General features: G+C 35.6%; 1 protein-coding gene across 5 annotated transcripts in view; it reads right to left on the bottom strand.

Moving 5' to 3' along the window:
- Positions 1-22,048, bottom strand: part of PPP4R4 (protein phosphatase 4 regulatory subunit 4) — an 82,533-nt gene that overhangs the window by 24,411 nt on the left and 36,074 nt on the right. For 3 of the 5 annotated variants that reach the window (XR_005657584.1, XM_039884104.1, XM_039884106.1), the window contains exons 4-14: positions 16,002-16,149; positions 15,388-15,461; positions 12,934-13,040; positions 12,035-12,142; positions 9,547-9,668; positions 7,464-7,586; positions 6,284-6,453; positions 5,814-5,933; positions 3,761-3,838; positions 2,809-2,892; positions 2,046-2,228 (exon numbers count right to left, since the gene is read on the bottom strand). Coding sequence is in view for 4 of the 5 variants with exons in the window: in XM_039884104.1 (XP_039740038.1) it covers positions 2,046-2,228; positions 2,809-2,892; positions 3,761-3,838; positions 5,814-5,933; positions 6,284-6,453; positions 7,464-7,586; positions 9,547-9,668; positions 12,035-12,142; positions 12,934-13,040; positions 15,388-15,461; positions 16,002-16,149 (1,317 nt within the window). In the remaining variant the exon portion in view is untranslated. Of the gene's footprint in view, positions 1-2,045; positions 2,229-2,808; positions 2,893-3,760; positions 3,839-5,813; positions 5,934-6,283; positions 6,454-7,463; positions 7,587-9,546; positions 9,669-12,034; positions 12,143-12,933; positions 13,041-15,387; positions 15,462-16,001; positions 16,150-18,738; positions 19,044-19,215; positions 19,319-22,048 lie in introns of those variants that run through there. The other 2 variants (XM_039884107.1, XM_039884108.1) reach the window with 2 other exon arrangements.

Genomic DNA, 22,048 nt, shown 5'->3' with positions numbered 1-22,048 from the left:
GGACCCAGCTACCTCTCCAGCCTCCTCTCTCTCTACAGCTCTCCACAATGGCCTTGCTGCTCCTCTCATGGCCAAGTGCAACTGTATCACAGAACTGTGTTCACTATTCCCTTTGCCTGGACCACCCGTCCGTCAGACAGCCACGAGGTCACTCCGTTACTTTGTTCAAGCCTCTACATGAAGCATACTTGATCAGAGAGGACTCTTCCTGATCGCTATGTCCACAGTAGCATCCAGCTGCCCTCAATCACTTTCTTCCTCTCTACCCTGCCTTACAGGTCCTTGTTGTACTTTTCATCCCTGGCATGCCATATGTGTATATGTTGGTTTATTGCCTGTGTCCAGAAGAATGTAAGGGTTTATGTGAATATGACCTGTCTTGTTCACTATTGTATTCCTAGCATCCAGAATAGCACTTGGTGTTTTGGTAGCAAGAGTTTGATAAATTCTGTTAAAGGAATGAATAATATGACCATCAAGTATGAAACTAAAAATAGTACTCTTTCTTTTCTCCGGAGAATATTGAAACAGAATATATGTGTCTTCTTCAATCATGGAAAATGTACTATAATAATCATGTATCTCCTTTTAAGTGTGGAATTACGTCCTTGGAAAAGAAAACAGCAAAACAAATCTCTTCGATTTTTTTTTTCAAATCTCTTTGATTTAAAAGTATTTTGTCCACACTCTATGCTGTAAATCATTTCTTTCCTAGTAAGAGAGGCTAAAAATATGGCAAAGTTATGTATTCTTAGTATTCTGAACAGAAACATGCCTCCTAAGTAATTATACTGATACAGAAATTAAGATCAACTTCACAGCATTTGTCAGCGCCTGTTAACGTATTTACTTACTTCATCGTTCCCCACATCACCCCCACTCCACAATGCGAGCTCCGTTAGAGCAGGATTCTTTCAGTCTTTTTCACTCCTATTTCCTCAAATAAGTAATTTCTAACTAAAATAATTAATAAATTCTGTTTGATTTTATGTGAAATTTCCCATGTGGTGCGCTCATGCACTGTCCTCTGAATAAGTTGGTACTGTTGTCAAAATCACTTCTTAACATCATTATATCTACAATGGAAGCTTCATCCTCTGGGCTTTGCTTTGATACAGGAAATAAGCTTGTAGGAGCGTTAGCGCATGAAATGTATACCTTTTTTTTTTTATATATATACTTAAGTTGTAAATTACGTCAATGTCATTTTTTTCTCTTTTTAATCTTTGAAGCTGAAACTGATTTGGATTTTTAAGATGGCTGCTAGATTTTATTAGCTCCCTTTTATTAAGAAAAATGAGAATTTAAAGTACTTTTTTAACCGTTTCTAAAACATACATATTATGTAGACATTGAAAAATGGTAGTAGGATGTCATATTAAATGTACAGTAAACTGTGGGTTAAATAATCCTCTCCGGAAATTCTTGTGAAAAAGGCAGACAACTTACTGCATAGGGGAGTTTGAGTATAACTCTTTCCTCGCTGCTTTTGACTCTAATTTTAAGGTTATCCTTAGTAAGGCATCCACATTTCTGGTATAAACATGATCTGTCACATGGCTACCCTTTAAGTATTATTTTTAAAAAGTAACCATACTTATATTAAGGGGCTTAAGGGATGCCTTAGCAAAATGGCAGGGCTGAGGTAGGCATGGAGGCCATGACACGTAAGAGGTGTACGTAAGAGCAAAAGGTACACTTTGCAATTGAGATCATTACCTCTTGTCAACCTTCCCCTGGAGAAGAACTGTTATCATGTTGGAAGTGGGTCTATTTATACCCACCCTGGCAGTATATAAACAAAAGGTAAGTGGTCACTCCTTCCTCCGGGGCGGGTAGAAAATGATAAAGGGAGAACTAGTGGAGAAGCAAAGGGAAGCCTGAGTTCCCTCCTCCTCAGGTAACATCCTGAGAGGATAGTATCCTTCTGGATGGACGGGAATGAACTAATTTGGTTGTGTTATTCCAAGAATGAAAAGAATCTGGTAGTAATTCCAAAACCCTGAACGAGTTCAAAAGAACAAGATAAAAGGAATTGGGCTCACGTTTGTCATCATGATTGTGAACATTCTTTGTAAGAAGCGATAATAAATCTGGTCACTTGATATGATGTGTGGCAGACAGGCGTATTTCTGCAGGAGCTTCTCATGAGTTCTCCATTTTAAAGAGGCTGCGGCTCGCTGTTCAGCGGCTGTGAGAGCTGGAATCAAATCGGGCAGAGATGATAACTGAAAAAGAAAACCCACCCAAAGAATCGGTGATAAATAGATCAGCTGCAGCACTCAGTCACACTATTCAGCTAACAGCATGTCGGGGAGGAAGACGCTCTCGCTCACTTCGGCATTTAGGAGGCATCTCAGTTGTCAAAGGGAGATCGTCTGATTAAACAAATACTTTAAAACAATTCATAAGTAAAACATGATTGATGGAAACAAAATTTTGAAAGAGACTGGGACTCACAACCCTTCTAATTAAAGTAAAATTTATTATATTTCACTGTCAGCAGACTCTGACCTTCTAAATTCCTATCCTTTTGTTCTCACTAGTTACTACTCTTGGAATAATAATTCATGTGAATAAAAACTGGAACTCTGAGTGTAAACTCCAAGGACAATAAATAAAAATTATATTGGTATAAGGATTATAAAGTAAAGTCAAGCTGTTCAAGCTCCCACAGACATTCCCTGGGCACCTGCTATGTGGACAGCATTATTTTAAATGTTTTCCATAAATCCTTTCACTGATTGCTCACAACTGAGTAAGGTAATATCTACAACGTTCAGTGACTTTTTGACACATGGGATTTACCTTATTCTCTTGAACAGTGCTTTCTCCGCCATTAGACATAAGTTCCAGGATTTCTGGAAGATGATCTATAAGAGCATCTAGTACCTTTTAACAGAAATATTGATTACTCTTACCATGATTACTATGTTTTCCTAATCCTAGATTAGTTAACTTCACATGTCAATTCTCACACAGAAATAGTGTTATGTACCAAACAACGTTTTGGAGGTTTCTATTTTCTTACATCTTTTTGCTGGAGGGTCTTAGAAACACGATCAACTGCCTTGATCAAAGTACCTATCACTATCAAATTCTCAAACTGTCAAAGGAGGTCAGTATATCTGCCTCTCGATATTGTCAAATAGTCTAGATCTAAGACAGCTACTTCCACACAACCAGATGCTCAAAAACTTTTGAAAAGCAGAGTTGAAGTCAGACAACACCTTCGCTGATGTCGACAAGTTGCACTTTAGCGAGCTAGTAGTTATTTAGGTGAATGGGATATACTAACTATAGCATCGAAATAAAGTACTTCAAATCCTTCACAAGTATGTATACTCGCCAAATAATGCTAAGGGAAAAAAAAAGATATAAAATGTGACCTATCATATGATTACAATTGTGTAAAACAAAAACATTTACATAGAAAAAAAGGAAATGAAAGAATATAACAACACGGTAATAGTAACTGGAAATAAAGGCGTTCTTGTCTATTTTTTGGCATTGTCAAAATTGTCCTTAACGAGTATACACATATGTATTTTAAAACTAAATATATTTTAAAACCCAATATTTGTTAAAGAAGCTCCCAATTTCCAGTCTATTATACAGCAGTACATTGGCTTGACACTTCTAGGGCTTGTCAGATGAAAGAGTTCATTCGATTACCAGGAAGTGTGTACGGGGGGTGGGGAGCATTTATATATTCGGATGTAACATAAAATAAATAAAAAACAGAGTAAGAAGACATTACCTCCAGTGATTCATCTTGTAATAATGTTATTAGTTCTTTATGTATTAAATATACTCCAGAATCCAGAAGTTTAGACACCTAAAATGTAGCAATAAACTCTCTCAGATTTGAGACTACTAGACATATAAAGGCTATAACAATTATTCTTAAAAATACAGCCCTGTTATAGATATTTCTTCTAAAACGAGATTAGATTACAACATAAATATAAAATTAGATGTCTAGAAAATTAATTGCATATGTAATCAGCTTTTTACTCTGTTTCATAACATGTGGAGTATGTGGACATATGAGGGTGGGGAACTCAACATATGGGGGTGGAGAGTGCAGAAAAATGAATTTATCAGAGTCATCACTTTGATATCACAAGCAATAATAAGCTCCTGGATGCCTCTAATTTATATTGGGAAGTCTTAGAGCTGCCATCAGGGTCTGACGGGATATCCCAGGCTTATGAGCATTCATCCCAGTTAGAACTTCCCAAGAGGCAAATTCTGCTGAAGGCCTACAGAGATACGGGGATGGAGGGGATGGAGATGACGCCAACGCAAACAAAACCCCGGAGGCTTTTCCCACCTGATCGGCAGGAGAGGAGCTGGGAGCATCTAGACTACGCAACTCCTCTGTGAACAGACAAACAGGGCGGAAGATTCACCCATTTCCATTTCAGCTTCGTTGATGAATTTATTTACATATTGGCTCTGAGTAAAGTTTTATTTGTTAAAACGGTTCCTGATTTTAAAAAGCGTCAAAATTTTTGCTCTACAGGCTTGCTTTTGACTTGTCGGAAATATTTTCAAAATAATAAAAACAAGAATAAAATCAGAACATACTAAAGTAATTCTCAGAATCCAGCAGTAACACTGTTAGGAAAATTTAAATCCACCAGTGTAGACTGGAGTAAAGTATCATTATTGGCCTACTTAAATGGTATGATCGTGAGAATAAGGAAACTAGCCACTCAGCAAATAGCTAGATCAGTGATTTCCAAACTCACTCCTATTACTCACCTGGCCACGCCTCGCCCTCTCCCTTCCTCCAAAAGCAGATTTCTATACATATATTTTCGAAATGACTTAATTGTGCAACACTGGACTTATTTTAATGAATTATACCATTCGAAGGAAATATTTCCTAGATTTTGCACAATGAACATTTAATTCATTCATACCAGAAAAAAAAATGTTATTCAAAAGAAGCAAGGACTACCACCCAATGGCCAAAAGAACCTTAAGTAACATTTATAATGATGCTAAGGTATCTTGCACACTTTCTGTTAATGTAGCCATGCTTCGAGGCAGGGGCACAGTGCAAGAAAGGGCATGAAATATCCTCACTGGGGATAAGAATATTTATTATACCTCTTATAAAGGAAGGAAATATTATATTATGCCACTTATAGATTTTAATGTGACAGTTTTGAAGCTGACAAGTTATGGTTTATACACATTTACTGCAACTATAAACATGCATGTACTTAATGCAATCGCTCAATAAACATGCCCCAAATTTCAGCCTCAAGGGTTAAATAATTAATTAAATCCATCATTAAAGTTTCAATTCGCTTTTGCTCTTACGTTACGGAGAGCTGTTATAATGGCTGAATCTAAAGGCTATGCTCATAAAATGACACATTTGCAGTAAAAAACAATAAATTTAAATAATCTCAATTTTCCACTTGCTCTCAAGTTCTTTAGGTACAAAGTCGAATATAAATATTATAAAGCATATAAAAACTGATTTTACTTCCAAATCTGCAACACCTAAATCTACACCACAATGTCATCTTAAAGTAAACACTTAGTATAAATACGTTAGATGAACGGATTAATAAATGATCAACATATTTACATAAATGAATTCTGTAAACAGTCTAAGAAAAGAATTACGGGAATTTTCAAATAAGATTTAGGACTAGAATACGAAAGAGATCTGGAGACCATATTTTATAATATATCTGTAAACAGATGTGCACAAAACATCAAAACACCGTCTAGTGCACACAGATAGAATCGACAACAGACATAAAGTGGCAATGCTGCTTCAGACTTACTTCATAAAAGCAAATAGCGATAGTGTATCTGACTGGCACTTCCGGGTCATGACACAGGCAGAAGAACGTGGAATAGAGTTCCATGTGGAAGTGTTTAGGATCAACAAAAACAATCATGGCCTGGCGGAGGCGGAATGGAGGAGAGGAGTGGCAAAGAGAGAAAAACATGCATCAACATCTAATATTATAGTCATTTCAGTTAACTTTAAATCATGTCCTCTGAACCATAATTGAGTTAGGAATCATATTTGGAAGATCCATATGCACGCATATAATTCTCATTTACATATACAGGGAAATGTAAATTATACCAATATTTACTCGGTACCTACTGTAGCTACCAGACATAATGGTAAGCAGCAAGTTTCAAATATTATTTTTTCATGGCGATATTTTTTAATGCTCTCTATTCACATAATTTTAAGTAATAGTCAAAAATGTTTAGTCAATACAAATACGTAATTTATTACCGGAAAGTTATAAGCACAGTTCTTCCGTACAGAAATATACTTCTTCTCCTGCTCTAAGATTTGGGGAGGAATCTGGTTTTCATTGTGTCCATTTTCCTGTTGCAAACCCAATGTACAAAGTTTCTTATAAAACTCCAAAAATCTCAAGTGCTGATCTGGAGTAAAAATTCCTAAAACAAAATGTAAAACCTTTGCTCAACATCTTAACTGAAACAAAAATTAAAAAGAGAAAAGTAAAGTACAATAAAAACATAACTGGAATCAAATATTTAAATAAATGGTTAGTGATTATAAATAAAAGCAACAGGGAGGAAAAAGTAACAATTATGAAGAAATCTAATAGCTCTACTGTTTCACTTTATGTTAATTTAAATAATATTTTAATTTCAATTTCAACAGTATAAACTGAGCAATGCAGGAATTATGCCTGCATGAATTTCTGCAGCATGGATCACACTATAGACCAATGATGAGTCGCTATAATACTAATATTGTGGTAAATATTCAAAAATTGCCTGCAGAAAAGACATGGATATGTGTCTGCAGAGAAGCTTAAAAATTCAATCTAAAAGATGGCCCAGTAAACTCGAAATATTTTTGATCAGTAGACTGGTTCCATATTCATTAACTATCTTAGGAAGCTAGGAACTCATTATGTATTGCAATACATTTTTCAACTGCCCATTAAAAGTCTACAATCCACATAAAAAGATGTTTTACTATGCTAGATGGTTATAATTAATTGATGCTTACATTATTATAGTAAGCTAAGAACTGAGTAATATGCTCCATGTGCCAAGAGTTACGGGCATTATTCTACATTCCAAGATAAACTTTTCACATGATATATTAATTATTCAACAAATAGTTAATAAACAAATACTATGCACCAATAGTTAATATACACGAGCATCATATACCATCTAATACGTAAATATAAAATATCCAGAAATTTAAAGGGCTATGCCTACTTCACTGTGATTGTTCTTTCAAACAGGTTCTATTAGTGAAAACATCATTACTAAATGTGTTCTAAATTATGCTACAAAAATTCTAAGACCTCTCAAGATTTTACACACTTAAAGGATAGATTTTACAACTGAAGAGCTGAAGTTTAGTAGTTAAGGTAGAAAATAAAGAAAAATATTATGTGTAATCTTGAAATTCTTAGGTTACATACCATATAGTCCATGGCATAGTTTTCCTAGGTGAAAAGATAAGGAAATTAGAATTGACTCATCAGCTTTGAAAGACTTTTCACAAAATGATTTCACTAAGGGAAGTATAGTTTGACTTCTGTCATCTGGAAAACAAAACAAAATAAAACACTTTAGATCCATTGCCCATACTGAACACTTAGAAATTAATACATGTATTCAAATTCCAGAAAGAAAAATGACCAGGTTGGCCACATAGTAATAGGAAATATCCGAAAACAAGGATGATGGAGATGTGTAGTGAAGAAGGGGTCAGAGGAGAGTTGAAATTATCAAAAACTTTAATGCCAGGCTGAGGGGTTTGGACTCTATACTGTGGGCCACAGAGAATAGAATATAAAGTGATTACAAATTAAAAAGCTAAGATGACTGAGGTTTTGAGTCTAAATAACTACAAGAATTCTAACACCACTAATATCAACAGATGAGGAGCAAGCCCAGCAAACCTTTCTTATTCTCTTTTGCATACCTTTCATACCATGTTGCAGCTTTTGATGGAAATAAGTTAGCTTATAATATGTTCTGGATAGTGAATTTCTTCCCTTTTACTTCTTAGAGGACTCTAAAAAGTTAATTGGTTTTTTGAATATGTCTGCTTAAGTCAGAAGTTTCTGATATATATATATATAATATTTAAGTCTTGATTCTAAAATACTGAGGTACCCATAATTCTCTTAAACTTTCAGAAATGAATCACTACTTCATTAAGGGTCTGCCAATACTAAGTGCCATAATAGGCTTATTAGTATATTGCTATTACTGCTACTATCGTCACATTTCCATGCCACATCTACTGTTTTCACTAAATGACATTCATTCGACAAATACTTATTGAATTTCTACAAAACAAGCATCGTATTAAATAGAAGTAGAAAGATGAATAATAAATGACCTCTGTACTTGAGAAAGTCAGACCAGCATGAAGCCAAACAAAAAAGTATCATAAGACAACGTGATCATAGTTGGAATAAGGCAGGGATCTGCAAACTTTTTCGTAAATGTCCTAGGCTTTGCAGTTTATCTGTCAAAACTACTCAGCACTGTCACTGTGGTGCAAAAACAGCTATAGATAATACATAAACAAGCGGGCGTGGCTACGTTCCACTTAGCTTCCTTTATGAACACAGATTAGGCCCAAACTGGTGATAACCAAGTGTGGGGCAGAAATAGGGAAGACATCGAAGATGATGCCAAGTATCTAGTTGGGATGCCTAGGGGTGCCCCGTCATTAGAACAAGGAGATTCAATCATTTATTCATGCATCACGTATTACAGTTTCTACTCCTCTGGCTCCTCATAGAGCCTAAATAATTATTCTGCAACATTCATACATAATTATTATCTATGCTGCAATAATCTTTAAGAGGCTCTCCTAGTTCAGGTAAGATGCTGTTAATCCAAGTAAATGTAATTCTATAATTAGAGTTTTGCATCCAAGTACTTGACATTTACCTCTCCAAATTTTATCCTATCAAAATGGTTATTTAGTTTCCTGGTAAACTAAAGTCCAGCATTCATCAAGAATCTAGTCGTACACTCAGCAGAACAGCTAATCATCTCTGTGATTTGATTTGCGCAACAGTAAGAAATACCTCCTTATCCATTCCCACTCAAATTCCCCATCCCAAATTTCTCCTTCGGTGGGCCATGGGATATCTAGCATTAAAATATTAAGGAGAGGAAACTAATTTAAACATTTCTCTAATCAAGATCTTTCTTAGGGTCAATGAGCTGACCAAGTTAAAGGCTAATTACCAAGCCAAATTTTTAGTCCTACACAAAAGTAAATTAAATTTTGATGAAAGAAAAGAGGGAAATACAGAATATCTGTAGCAACAGTGCGTGCCATGAGGGTAAATGGGGCAGCAGAGAGGGCAACGAAGGGACCATAAAAAGAGAGATAGGAAGGAAAGAAAGCTGAACATTCATCATAACACTTAACGTAAGAAATTCTGTTCTGCATCTACCTTTACTCCTTATTGGTGATGCAAAACTTATGGAAAACACTGCTTTCAGAAGCAAAGATATGTCCATATGAAGATTTACCTGTATCGAATATGTCAAGCAGATTAACCAAAGTTTCAAAAGCTGCAAGTCGCACACTGCTGCCTTCATCCCTGGAGAGTTCTATTAATTCAGGGAGCACCACACTTTTTGTAAGTTCTGTCCTGCACAATAAGCAATGGAAGAAAATAAAACAAATCAATAAATTTGTAGCAAGAACTCACTAATAACGAGTCCCAAGTTAGATGCTACAGAGACTAGGAAAAGTCATAAAGATATGGTTCCTGCTCTCCAGGAACTTTTGATCTGGTTGGGCAAGCACGATAGAAACACAAGAAACGTTAATAGTAACCGCGAAGTTGTTTAAATCGACTCTAGTTTCCCCAGCACAACACTGTTACCCACAGAGATCTTAATGACTAGTTTATACCAAACCACAAAGTATAATACAGTTTTCCATTCGAAACCGCTTCAGCAAAGCAGATCCGTGACTGCCTTTGTTGGGGCAGGTTGCAGAATTCAGATACGATGGGACTGATGGTTGATACTCTGTCCATGTTTCTGTCTTTTGTCAGATTGGAGGCTGTTGATGAAGGGGAACCATGTAGAGGAAGGCTGAGTAAGAACACTAGAGGCAACTTCGTCTTGTGAAAAGAAATATGGATATGGATGGGCCCTCAGTATTTCTTCTGGCCCAGTCTCCTTAGATCAGGCAAATGAGAAGGGCGCAAACAAATGAGGTTTCTTGAAATGCTGGTGCTGTTCTGCTGTGTTAGCCAACCATCTTTATCAGTATGTAAGCTGGAGCAGACAGCTACCATCAGATGACACATCATAGCCAGCACCTGGATAGAGTTGTATTACACAGGCAGACCCCAAAATTTTTGGTTGGCCATCTGGGCAAGCCTGCCTATTTCATTCATCTCGTTATCCCTGACCCTGTATCTTACTCCCTGAAGACATCATGAGGGTTAGATTGTAATGACTAGCATTGATAGCATTGAGCTGATAAAACCGGACTTCCACAAATATAGTAGGACCAGGCTGTCCTCAGGCTTCTGTTCCACATACTTAAATGCCAGAAGGGTTTTTATTGAAAGAATTATAACCGAGAATTCTGCCCCAGGGTGGACTTTACATGTGAAGGCAAGAGAAAGACATTCTCTTAAATATAAAATAGCTTAGGCAGTATACAGTCCATACCTACTTTCTGAAAAAATACTCTGCTACAATCCAGTTTGCTAAGAGGAACTAATGAAAGAGGAAACTATTTGCGTCCTACACGGGTAGGTCTGCCATGATGTCTTATTTCCCCTCAACTTTTATAATGGGCATATGGGCAAAGAAAATGACTATGTGCTTCATAAAGAAGAATTATAAGTGGCAAATAACCATGTATTCAACCTCATTGTTCAACTTCATTGGTTGTCAGAGAAATATATTCATTCAATGAATATATATGAGCAGCTGCCTTAAGTAAGCGCTGGATTACATATGGGCGATGAAATAATCAATAGATACAATCCTGTCTTCCAGATGCTCTGAGTTCAGCAAGAGATATACTCAAGTAGACAGACAGTTATTGGATAATACGAGATATGTGCAAAAACAATAGTGAAATACTACTTTTGCCAATGAAATTAGAAAATTTAACGATAAATCTGCATTGTTGGTAAAGGTGCAGGAAACATCTCATATACTACTGGGAAAAGTATAAACTTAGCCTTTGAGTTCTACAATACATTTTAACATTTTGCTTATTTTTTACCCGTATTATTTTATTTTTAGAGATGAGTCTAAGGAATTAGTTGTTTATGTCAAAATTTATAAAATAATAATAGAAGTAAACACTTGGCTATTGTTTTCTATGTGTCAGGCACTATTCTAAGCATTTTACATAAGCTAAGTAGATTCTTTCTAGTTTTACTTTTATAAATTAATCGTTAAGCAATAATCCTAAATTAATTTTCAGAACTACTATGAACACATGATGACTCGCCCATTTTCAACAGTGGCAAAATATAAGGTGACAAAAAAAAAATAGGATACAAAAAGACAACAGTATATTCTCCTAATAGGTTCTGATCCTGGTTAAGGAGTGCGGATCTGGCCGAGACTGAATTAATTATGGCCCACAATGATCCAGAGTCAGCCTAGACTTAGAAGACCTATCATACAAAACTGGTTTTGAGATCAAAATTAGGGAATCGATTACTCGTAAATAAGAGTGCATGCATGGTTCATATTGGGACATTTTCTCTTCCTGGATCCAGGCATTTGGAATGACAGCTAAGTAACTTAAGGTGAGAAGTAAAGAACTTAACATTAATTGAATGCATACCATGCTAAGCATTTTCATTTTTACCTCTTTTAATCTAGACACATCAGGAGGTACTTATCATGATCACTCTTAAAGATCATATGTAGTTGAGCTTTTCAATAGCATGCTTTCATGGAATACAGAAAGAGGATTCACATGTCTGCTATCCAGAAATAAGAATGCGACACAAGAAATTGGAAGTATACTTACCCAATGCCCTGAGCTATATTTTCTAATTGCCGACACATGCAAGATCGAACTTCATATTCTACATCTTGACAGAGTGATTTTACCAAGGGAAGTATTTCTCTTTTAATGCTTAGAGAGAGAGGAAAGAAACATGCAAATGGGTGAGCGCTTCGGAATAATTAATATTTTGAAATAATTATCATCAAAATCTTAGCTTAATAATAGCTAATATTCTTTAAAACTTCAAAGTTTACAATGTATTTTAACATATGTATTACATCTGGATGTTTTCATCAGCTACTTGTAAATTATGTATGAGTCTTTTTAAAATAATGGTTAATTGTGGATTGGCAGTTAAACATCTTAGCTAAGAAAAAAAATGTAAATAAGTGGAATATCTGATTCTAGCAACCATCAACCAAAATCTTCAATTTTATATTTTTCTCTTATGGTATAATTATACACCATTCCATCCTTCTCTTTGAGATTTATCATCTGGGCAGAGAGGAGCGTACAAATTATAAACATTCTCCATAAAAACCTCAAAATAAAACACATTACTCAAAATAATGAATTCATAACAATAATGGAAGAAAGCAAAAAGTCTATCTTTATGTCATGTTTACCAATTTTTGCAGTCTATGAGATAATGCCATTTCATCCTCAAAACTATAGTAGATATGTGACAGGTAGATTAAGACAGGAAATAGAAAAGTTAATCTTATCGAGTTTGAAAAGCCATGAGATCAAGAAGAAATGCATCTGAATAAGCAGACTTCTGAGAATGCTATAAAGTTAGAAGAACTAAATTTGTATGCAGTATGGAATAATATGAACTTAATATAATTGTTGGTCACACAGTTATTATACATTTTAAATCAATTGAATAAAGTAGACAAAAAGTTAATACAAATACTCACGTATGGGCATCAAATTTGTTGGTTAATTTTCCTAAAATTTTACAACTAACAAAACGAGACTGGACTGTTTGAGAAAGTTGTGCCTTGGAAACAAGTGGATTCAAAATCTAAAGAGAAAGATTTAGAGAACAAATTCATCACGTTTTATATATATATATATTTTTTTTTTTTAGGTTTTATATATTCTTGACACTAATGTCAGCTATTTTCTCCAAAGACTATTTTAGAGTTCTAAGTGTTTTTAAAGAATCTGAATTAGCATTTGAGGTGCATAGTTGTTCGACCTGGGTCACCTTGTCTGTCTTCCAGGTAATTACATACATATGATAAAGATGATGATAAATTATGTAGTAAAAATTAATTGGGCGAAAAAGAGATTGAATTTAAGCTATGGCGAATTCTGTAATAATTTGTATGCACATAAAGTATAATTGTGAAACATGTTTTCAAAAGAAAAAAGAAAATTAATTACCAGCTGCCCTGAAATTTATTTTTATCCCATATAGATTTTTATATTTATCCTAAAGGGGTGCAAAACATCATAGATTATAGCCTCGCATAGATTCTATTAAGTCACTCTGTCATTTGAATACAACCACCCAGGTCCGATACTGTATCACACATCTGCTGGGCACTCAAAAGCTCAACAGTATAATATGCTGTAAAGAACGATGAAGATCAAGTCCTAATTCTGGTCCTAGTTCTTTAAATTGTCCAACTCATCTTGCTATTTCTCATCCCACGGTTTCTCATCTACTTAAAATGGAAATTAGAATATGTCGTACTAAGAGCCCTCTAAGTTCTAAAATTCTATGACTCTAACAAAAGGGTTTTATTTCTCTCAATAAAGTAACCAAAATTCCTGGATGCATACTAACAAATATAATTTAAAGGTGAAATATATGAAATAAAATGCATATTTAAAATCTTAAAAATCACACGTTAAATACCACATGGTGTTCCAGAGTAAAAACTGTATCTACTACATATCACCCTTCAAAAATATAAATAACACATGTCGACACTACGTTCAACATTTAAATACATGAAATCATCTAAATGTTTGGCATCGAGTATACAAACATCCTTATAACTGCAAGTATTTTTGAGCAAGCATTTTAGCATTGCAGTAGGACCATAAATTGCATGAGGGCAAAGAAAGAATAAAGACACTTGATGAAATTCACAGACAACACTTCACCGAAGACATGTTTGGAAAGAAATATGTATAGGGATAATGTTCACAGGATGAAAAACATTTTCATTAGAGAATAAATTTCTTTTCCAATTTTCCCATTCTCTCATCTTAATTTACTAAAACTTTTAGAGAAGGGTATATTAAACATTGAAAATAAAAAAGCAAACAAGAAATTAGTAACAATATTTGCAACAAACAAAGGATTGGCAACCTTGATAGATAAAAAGCACATATAAATAGTGATCAAAGGATATAGTCAGACAATTCCAAACGAATAAATAGAACTGATATTAATAGAGTATATGAGAAAATATTCAACAGCATAATAATTTTTTAAAGTTCCGACTAAAATGCAATTCCATTTTGGGATCATCATCAGATTAAATTGGAACACTATTCCTGATAAAAGTCCAAGGATGCAGGCATTTTCATATGTTGCTAATCAACACCCTCAAGAATCTTTATGCCCTCTGACCTAGTAATTCCACATTTTTGGAAGCTATACTTAAAGAAATTTTCTGGAAAACAAGAAAAGCTCTACAGGGATCTTCATTAATGCCTTATTTTGAAAATTGGCTTAAATGTCTAACAAGCAAGCAAAGTATTTTGTAGCTACTACCAAGTTTAAACTAACAGGAAAATAATGCTAACTGTAAAAACAACCATATATAAATTCAATAAGATCACTAATAAGGCCAAAAGCAATCATACATAGGGAAAAAACCTGAAATGAAATTATAGCAGAATATTGAAAGTGGCTAAGAACAGAACCATGATTTTTCTTTCTACTATTTCCTGTACTACTCAAATTTTCTATAATGAATATATGTTGCCTTATGAGTGGGAAATAACTTTATTCTTTTTTAAAATGCCATTTTTATCAAAAACAAAAAGCAAAACTTCACTTACTTGTATTGAAAGGAAGAAAGGAAGAAAGAAAGGAAGGAAGGAAGGAAGGAAGGAAGGAAGGAAGGAAGGAAGGAAGGAAGGAAAAAGGAAGGAAGGAAGGAGGGAAAGAAAAGGAAAAGGAAGGGAAGGAGGAGGAGAGGAAGAAGAAGAAGAAAAGAAGAAAAGAAAAAAAGAAAAGAAAAGAAAAGAGAGGAAGGAAGGAAAGGAAGGAAGGAAGGAAGGAAGGAAGGAAGGAAAAGAAGGAAGGAAGGAAAGGGAAGGAAAAGGAAGGAAGGAAGGAAGGAAGGGAAAGAAAGAAAGAAAGAAAGAAAGAGAGAAAGAAAGAAAGGAAGAAAAAAGAGTATTACCTCATGCCTTAGAGTTTCTTTGGGTAATACTTCTATCACAGACAGAAGAGTTTCCAGCCATGCGTTGCTGACACCTGATTCACACAGATAAAATATGCCAAATTAAATGTCTCACTTACAATCTCACAGACACACAAAAATAAAACACAAGAAAAGTCTCACAAATTTAGTTTCGACTCAGCAATTGATAGTTCAGTAGTATTTAACGATAAAGTGGAGTAATTTTTATTACTAGTAGAAAAAGTTTCTCTATCTTAGCCAACATCTAGAAAACATTTACATCATTAAAAATAATATTAGTGGATATCTTTAACCTAAATTGTACACTTTTTTGCTGTACAATATTATAACACAAATGTAAAGTTAAAAAAAATCGAAGAAGAAAGCGTAAATCATAAGGTGAACTAATGGGTCTTCAGCTTTCAAAGATGCTGAATTTTTCAGGTTTTGTAAGATACAGCCATGGCTATTTTTAGTCAGACTAATGATCAACTCTTGGACAGCATGGCCTCATTCAGTTATACTCATCAGGCTAAAAAAAGGTTCAAAGAACATCATGGCCACATTCAAGAAACAGTAAATAAGTATATAATTAAGCACGCCAGGCCCCTGACCTGCATCCCTGTGCTCCAGATGTAACAGAATGACTTGCAGGAAGGAGTGGGCATATGTATGAATTGACACTGATTCTTCCTGCAGAATGGTCAAAAACGATACGGCGGCCGTTAACTGCATTTCCACTCCTGCAACGTGCAGGACTTCCTGTAGAATCAGAAAGAGTTTGCTATTACATAGATGAGAGACCGGAAATTATAATTTTTAAAAATCCAAGGTCATAGAAAGTAAACATAGTCATAGCCCGTAAATCACTGCATATGACTTTTAAGAATATGTACTTCCTCTTATGGCTTAATTTAAGAAAACTATGTTAATCTGCTCCTTATCACGTAAGTTATTAGACCATATAAAATTTAACTGTCTTAGGAATTTATGAAATAAAATAACATTCCATTGCTTTATTGAATGAAAGTTATAAAAGTACATAAATCTTTAAATAGAATAGTTATTTTTGATAGATTTCAACTTCCATTATGCTATTTGTATTGTACAGTGTACCATCATACCTAGAAAATAATAATGTCAAAGCTCAATTACATGTGTTTTTCATTACTTGTATTTCTGCTTCAAAATATAAACATCATGCATTTTACGACATAAAAGAAATAAACTTAAGATTGTGCAAATGAATTTCCCCCTTTCAACAACTGACAAGAACATATATTACCACAAAGTAAACTGCTTTTAAAAGAAGGAATTTTTAAATATAAGAATGTTTTTTTAAATTAATTATATTCATAGCCATCTACATTCACCATTTAAAAAAATTTTAATGTATATTCAAAGTTAAAGCCTACATGAGAATATTAGATTTCGACACATCAAAAAGTAAAAAAAAAAACACCTTTCATATAATCCTCATCAAAGATATCACCTATACTTCTCTAGAAGAGAGGGTGTGTGTAATGTGAAGGTAACTATAAGTATTATTTGTTTAATCGATGTGGAACTTGTAGCTATAAAACAAAGCTTCATATCTGTGATCTTAAGAAAATTAATCTTTCTACATCATTTCCTAATATACATAATGTGAATTATAATACCATCTCCTTAGAAATTTAAATCATTTAAACAGAACTTTGATGACTTACCAACTTGTGCAAATTGAGCTTTAAATAATGACCATTGTACATCCAACTGTCTCCTCTCTACACTCGGCTCTCTGGTAGGAATCTCACCTTGTCCCCACCTGAAATGATCTCTTCCCCAAACCTACTCCTCCTCTCATTTTCGTCTCAGTAAACAGTAGCTGACAACCCTGCCCTTCTGGCTGTCAGCCCAAAAACGCTGAGGTCATCCTCAACTCCTCCTAGTGCCTCACCACCACAGTCAAGTGACCGACCTGTTCTGATCCAGAATCTGACAACTTATCACCTCCACCACTACCACCCTGATCCAAGCCACCATCATTTCCAGCCTGAATTATTCCAATCACCTGTTATCTAGTCCCTGATTCCATCACTGCCCCTCTGTATGGCAGAGAGACGCTTAGGAGTCAGATCGTGTCACTTCTCTGCTCAAAAGTCTCCAATGGCTTCATATCCCGCTCAAAGAAAAACTCAGACTCCTTTCCATGACTTACAAGATCTGTTCCCAATTCCCCCATTTCCCAGATTTCCACATGATCCTATTTTCAACTGAAAGCCACTCCCTTGCCCCAGCTCTCATCACTCCCTGTACAGACTTATTATCTCCATCATCCAACATATCAATTTATTTATGGTCTATCTCCCACATCTATAACATAGGCTTCATGACTGCAAAAATTTTTGTCTGTTTTGTTCATTACCGTATCCCCTACTCCTAGCACACAGTGGGCATTCGGTATAATGGCTGGATGACTGACTGAATATCTCTTATTCTTTCACCTACACTTTCTGCTCTTGACGCTTTCTCCCTTCACGCACACTTTCCACATCTCCTAAAAATGGCTTCAAGAGATTTTGACGTGAGTCCTGTAGGTTAGGGTGTGGTAGAATCAGACACAAGGCAAAGCAAAAATGGATCACGCAGAAATGCATTCTCAATCCTCTTTCTCTCATGTCAATAAGGTGACGTTTCTGCCATCTTCTACTCCACTATCTCTGTCACCAGGATTTAGACCATGTACCGGACTCCTAGATTCAGCATGGTGGGGGCCACTGCCAGTCATTGTGCTAGGAGATGAAACGAGTCATTCTACAATAGATGAAACAGACCGAGAGCCCTCAAGTATTTTGCCGAAGGCCAGGGAGCGAGTACTTGGCAACTCTAAGACAACCCTGCCTGATGCCAGATCTAAGCAATGAATTCTTCCTCACAGGCCCTGCATTTCCAATTCATCGTTTATTAAGGCATGACCTAAACCAATCCTAAGCCTTCCTGTGGTCGGTGGGAGAGCTGGCAGTGGCTTACTGTGGCATATGTTTATGTGGGATGGTTAATTCCCAGAAAACACAGTACAGTGGCTAGTTTTTGTTTTGGTTTGTTTTAAACTTTTGTATCACATGTACAAACATTATTTTACAACGTTTTTCAAGCAATAGTCAATTATGTAGCTTAAAAGTTCTTGGCTAAAAGAAAAAGAGAAGAAATAATAAAGCATAAAGCAGAAGCAGCAATTGGTCTCTAAAATAAGCCCGCCCACATGCCCCTGTTTTACTGTTTCCCAAACAAACATTGGTTCCACGCTAACAATTTTGGATTTGGAAAACGCTTTTAAAAGGTTTGATGTGGCCAGTATACATCACTTACAGGTTTCAGAAGGCACGGTTTTTATTTAGAAACAGAAAGTACTTTGAGAAGAAATATTAAAATAAATCGTGAGGGCCACAGTGTACGTTCCGGTTCACGTGAGTCTGCTGTTTTAAGTTCCAAGAGGTGTAATTCTGCCCTCTCTTAAAAAGCCATTAAAGTCCTGGGTTTTGTACGTGTGCAAACTTTATGCAAAAGAAGGACATGAGAAGCTCTCCAACGGCACATCTTCTTACTGTTACTTAGTCTTCACGCCCGCAGCAACATGGGCCCCAACTATTTTGCATTTAATTTTCGAAAAATCCTCAAGTCTTATCGGGATTTGGGTTTTTCTCTTGTTGTGCTGACTTCAACATCTGGGACTGTCCACTGTTAAGAAACCAGCACAGACTAAGAGATTTTATCACTGCTAAAAATCAATTGATTTCTAAACATATTTTTTTCTGAAACATAATACAATAAGAGATTGATACTTACCTATAAGTATTCTCCTCCACAGAGTCACACCTCCTGGACAAACATAGTGAGATCCATACTCTCTGGGTAAATAAGTATGCATCCTCATGGACCTTGGAAGACACTGAAAAGTAAATTCCTCTATTGCTTAAGTGCATGCCTTCACGCCAGTTACCCTTCCTCTTACACACTACTGTACGCTGGCATTCCAACTTGAATCCCTCCAAAATGAAATGAGACATTTGATAAATGAGTTAATGGTATATTTCCAAATTTAGAAAACGATTCCCATTCAAGGAAGGAAAATGTACTAGGCACTTCTGCGTTTAAAATCATTCTTCAGTTAGCAACAATAGTGTAAGAAAGCATTTTGCAAAACAGTCTAACACAGGCCTTGCAGAGAGGGAAACTGTTGCATCTCCGATAAACTCACATTATATGTATCAAGAAGAGATTTCTCTTTACAATACACAACATGGAGAAGCAGTAAATAAATCATTGGCTTATTCCAAAAGAGCAAATACTTTGAATTCACACATTTGGAAAGTAAACTTACTGAATAAAACTGGTAAACACATTTACCATAAATGGTGCTAGTTAAAGGTAAAAGAGCCCTAAAATTACAAAATATCTTTGTACACTTTTTTTAGAGATAACATTACTGATTATTTTGAAGTTAAATAACGGGGATTTAAATATTAAAATATTGAAGTTCTAGGACATAAAATATCTGGGGTTTTGAGGATCATACATGTGACATTTTTAGTAACTAACAATAACAGTGAATAGCTCTTTTCACTAAAAATTATATGTATAAAAGACTTCAAACTTGAGTTAATTTTGAGTAATTGGAACATGCCAGCTCTAAGACGCCTTTAACAGTGAACTACGATCCCTCATTCTTTTCCCCATCACTGACTGCCGCGTTCCCCACTGAAATAAAGGGAGTTGAGAGCACCAAAAATCAAACTGAGAGAGAAAAGGGGAGAATACAATGGAGACAGTAAACAGGAACAAAAGGGATGCGCTTTACCCTTCTTGTATTTCAGTGATTGGCAAGGTTCATGAGGAGGTACACATAAAAATATCCCGAAGGTCTCTTTCCATGAAGAAAGTGGCAGTGACTATCACATGACCCCCGTAAGTGTGCCGTGAAGCACCCTCGCGTGCAAAATCATGACAACGCCAAAGCAAATAAACACATTTCGAGACAATGGTTTTCAAACCGACCTTCTAGCTGGACTACTCTGCCGAGTCGTTTTTACACATAGTAAATTAGAATCATGTAATTTCATGATTTAGGCTTAAAATGTAAATAAAAAGCGATTTAAAATGTTATAAAGAAAAGATGTGGTTATCAAAAAAAATATCGACTTACTTGATACAAGAGCTATAAGTAATCGTTTCAAATGATCCATTGTAGCCATATTTATTTAAATACTTTTTTGAAAAAATTATAAACTGCTTTCGGAAGTGAAAAGCAGCATTGGAGAGTATGACAAATTTCTATAAACAAGTAGAAATAGGGCTTTATTTTGACTCAGACACAGTGCTTTCCTCTTCTATCCTAAGCTTTTCTAAAGTGGCCCAATGAAAATCTAAGTCTGATACTTTTAATTTCATTTACAGCTATTTATTAAGTAACAGCATCATACTAAGTGTTCTGGGAAATCGAAGAAAAGCCAAATACACTTTTTCCTACCTTTGAGGGGCTCCTGTTGTTTACGTGCCTTTAAACATTCCACAAATATTTCTTTAGTTACATTCAAGGCACTGTGCTAAGTGCCAGAGACTTAGCAATGCTCCTGTTAATACTGTAATTAAAACTGTGATAAGAGCTGAGGATGAGAAGTACAAGCTGGCATAAGAAATCTAATGGGTGACCTGCTCTTCTGAGGAGAGGTGGGTCACCAACACGTGAAGAGAAAGAAATAACTAGACAAAAGCTGGAATAAAGAGAGGCAGGAAAGCAAGAAGAGTAAGAAACAGAGAATTCCCAGGACAGAGAAGTAAGAAGGAGCACGGTAGAAGCAGGAAGCGAAAGGAGGTCAGGGTGCCTGGAGCACGGTGAGAGGAGGGGCTGAGGCTTGTGAAACAGACAGAGCCCCACTTATGTAGGGCCTTAAATGCATTAAGCAGGAGAATATTGAAATTGTAGTCTTAAATGCTTCGAAATATCATACCGATTATAAAGATGAAAATGAATCAGAAAGGAGTGAGGTAGGATGGGGTGGGTGGGAGGGAGGTAGTGGGTGAGGATCGCTTGGGAAGCTGTCAAACATATCCGAGCAAACCCTCATAGTAGCTTAGACTAGGGTGGTTGGAAGTAGTGTGGTTGGATTATATAAGCGAATAATGAAAGAACAGATGGTACCAAGGATGATTCCCAAAATCCTGGCTTGAAAACCATATGGGTAACCCATTAGGAAAGGGGACACTGGAGGAAGCCCAGGTGTCAAGGGGAAATGGCAGAAGCTCAATTTTGGACTCGTTAACTCTGTGATGCCTTTGAGATATCCAATAGCGATTACAAACATGGAACTGTATTTACAGATCTGATACTCTGAAAAGGTCTGCCATAAATAAGAGAATTAACATAGACTCGACAGAATTTATGGAGATGATATTTAAAGGTTTGGGTGTGGGTGAGATTGCCCACAGAGAAAGCAAAGACCGATAGTGGAGATCTGCTACTATAAACATAATTTCACCCCAACAAAATAAGGGTGCTGAAAAACTCAAAGTTTCAACATAGAGATTCATCACGAGTGTTTAGGCAGAATATTTAAGTTCTGAACTACTCTTAACACATCATTAGAAAACAATCGATCAGTCCATGTGAGGTAAGGGTGAT

The sequence above is a fragment of the Pteropus medius genome, unplaced genomic scaffold (genome assembly GCF_902729225.1).
Source record: "Pteropus medius unplaced genomic scaffold, Ma_sr-lr_union100, whole genome shotgun sequence".
In the NCBI taxonomy this organism is placed as follows: Eukaryota; Metazoa; Chordata; class Mammalia; order Chiroptera; family Pteropodidae; genus Pteropus; species Pteropus medius.
Note: the sequence above shows the minus strand (reverse complement) of the source record. Positions and strands in the feature narration are given on the sequence as shown.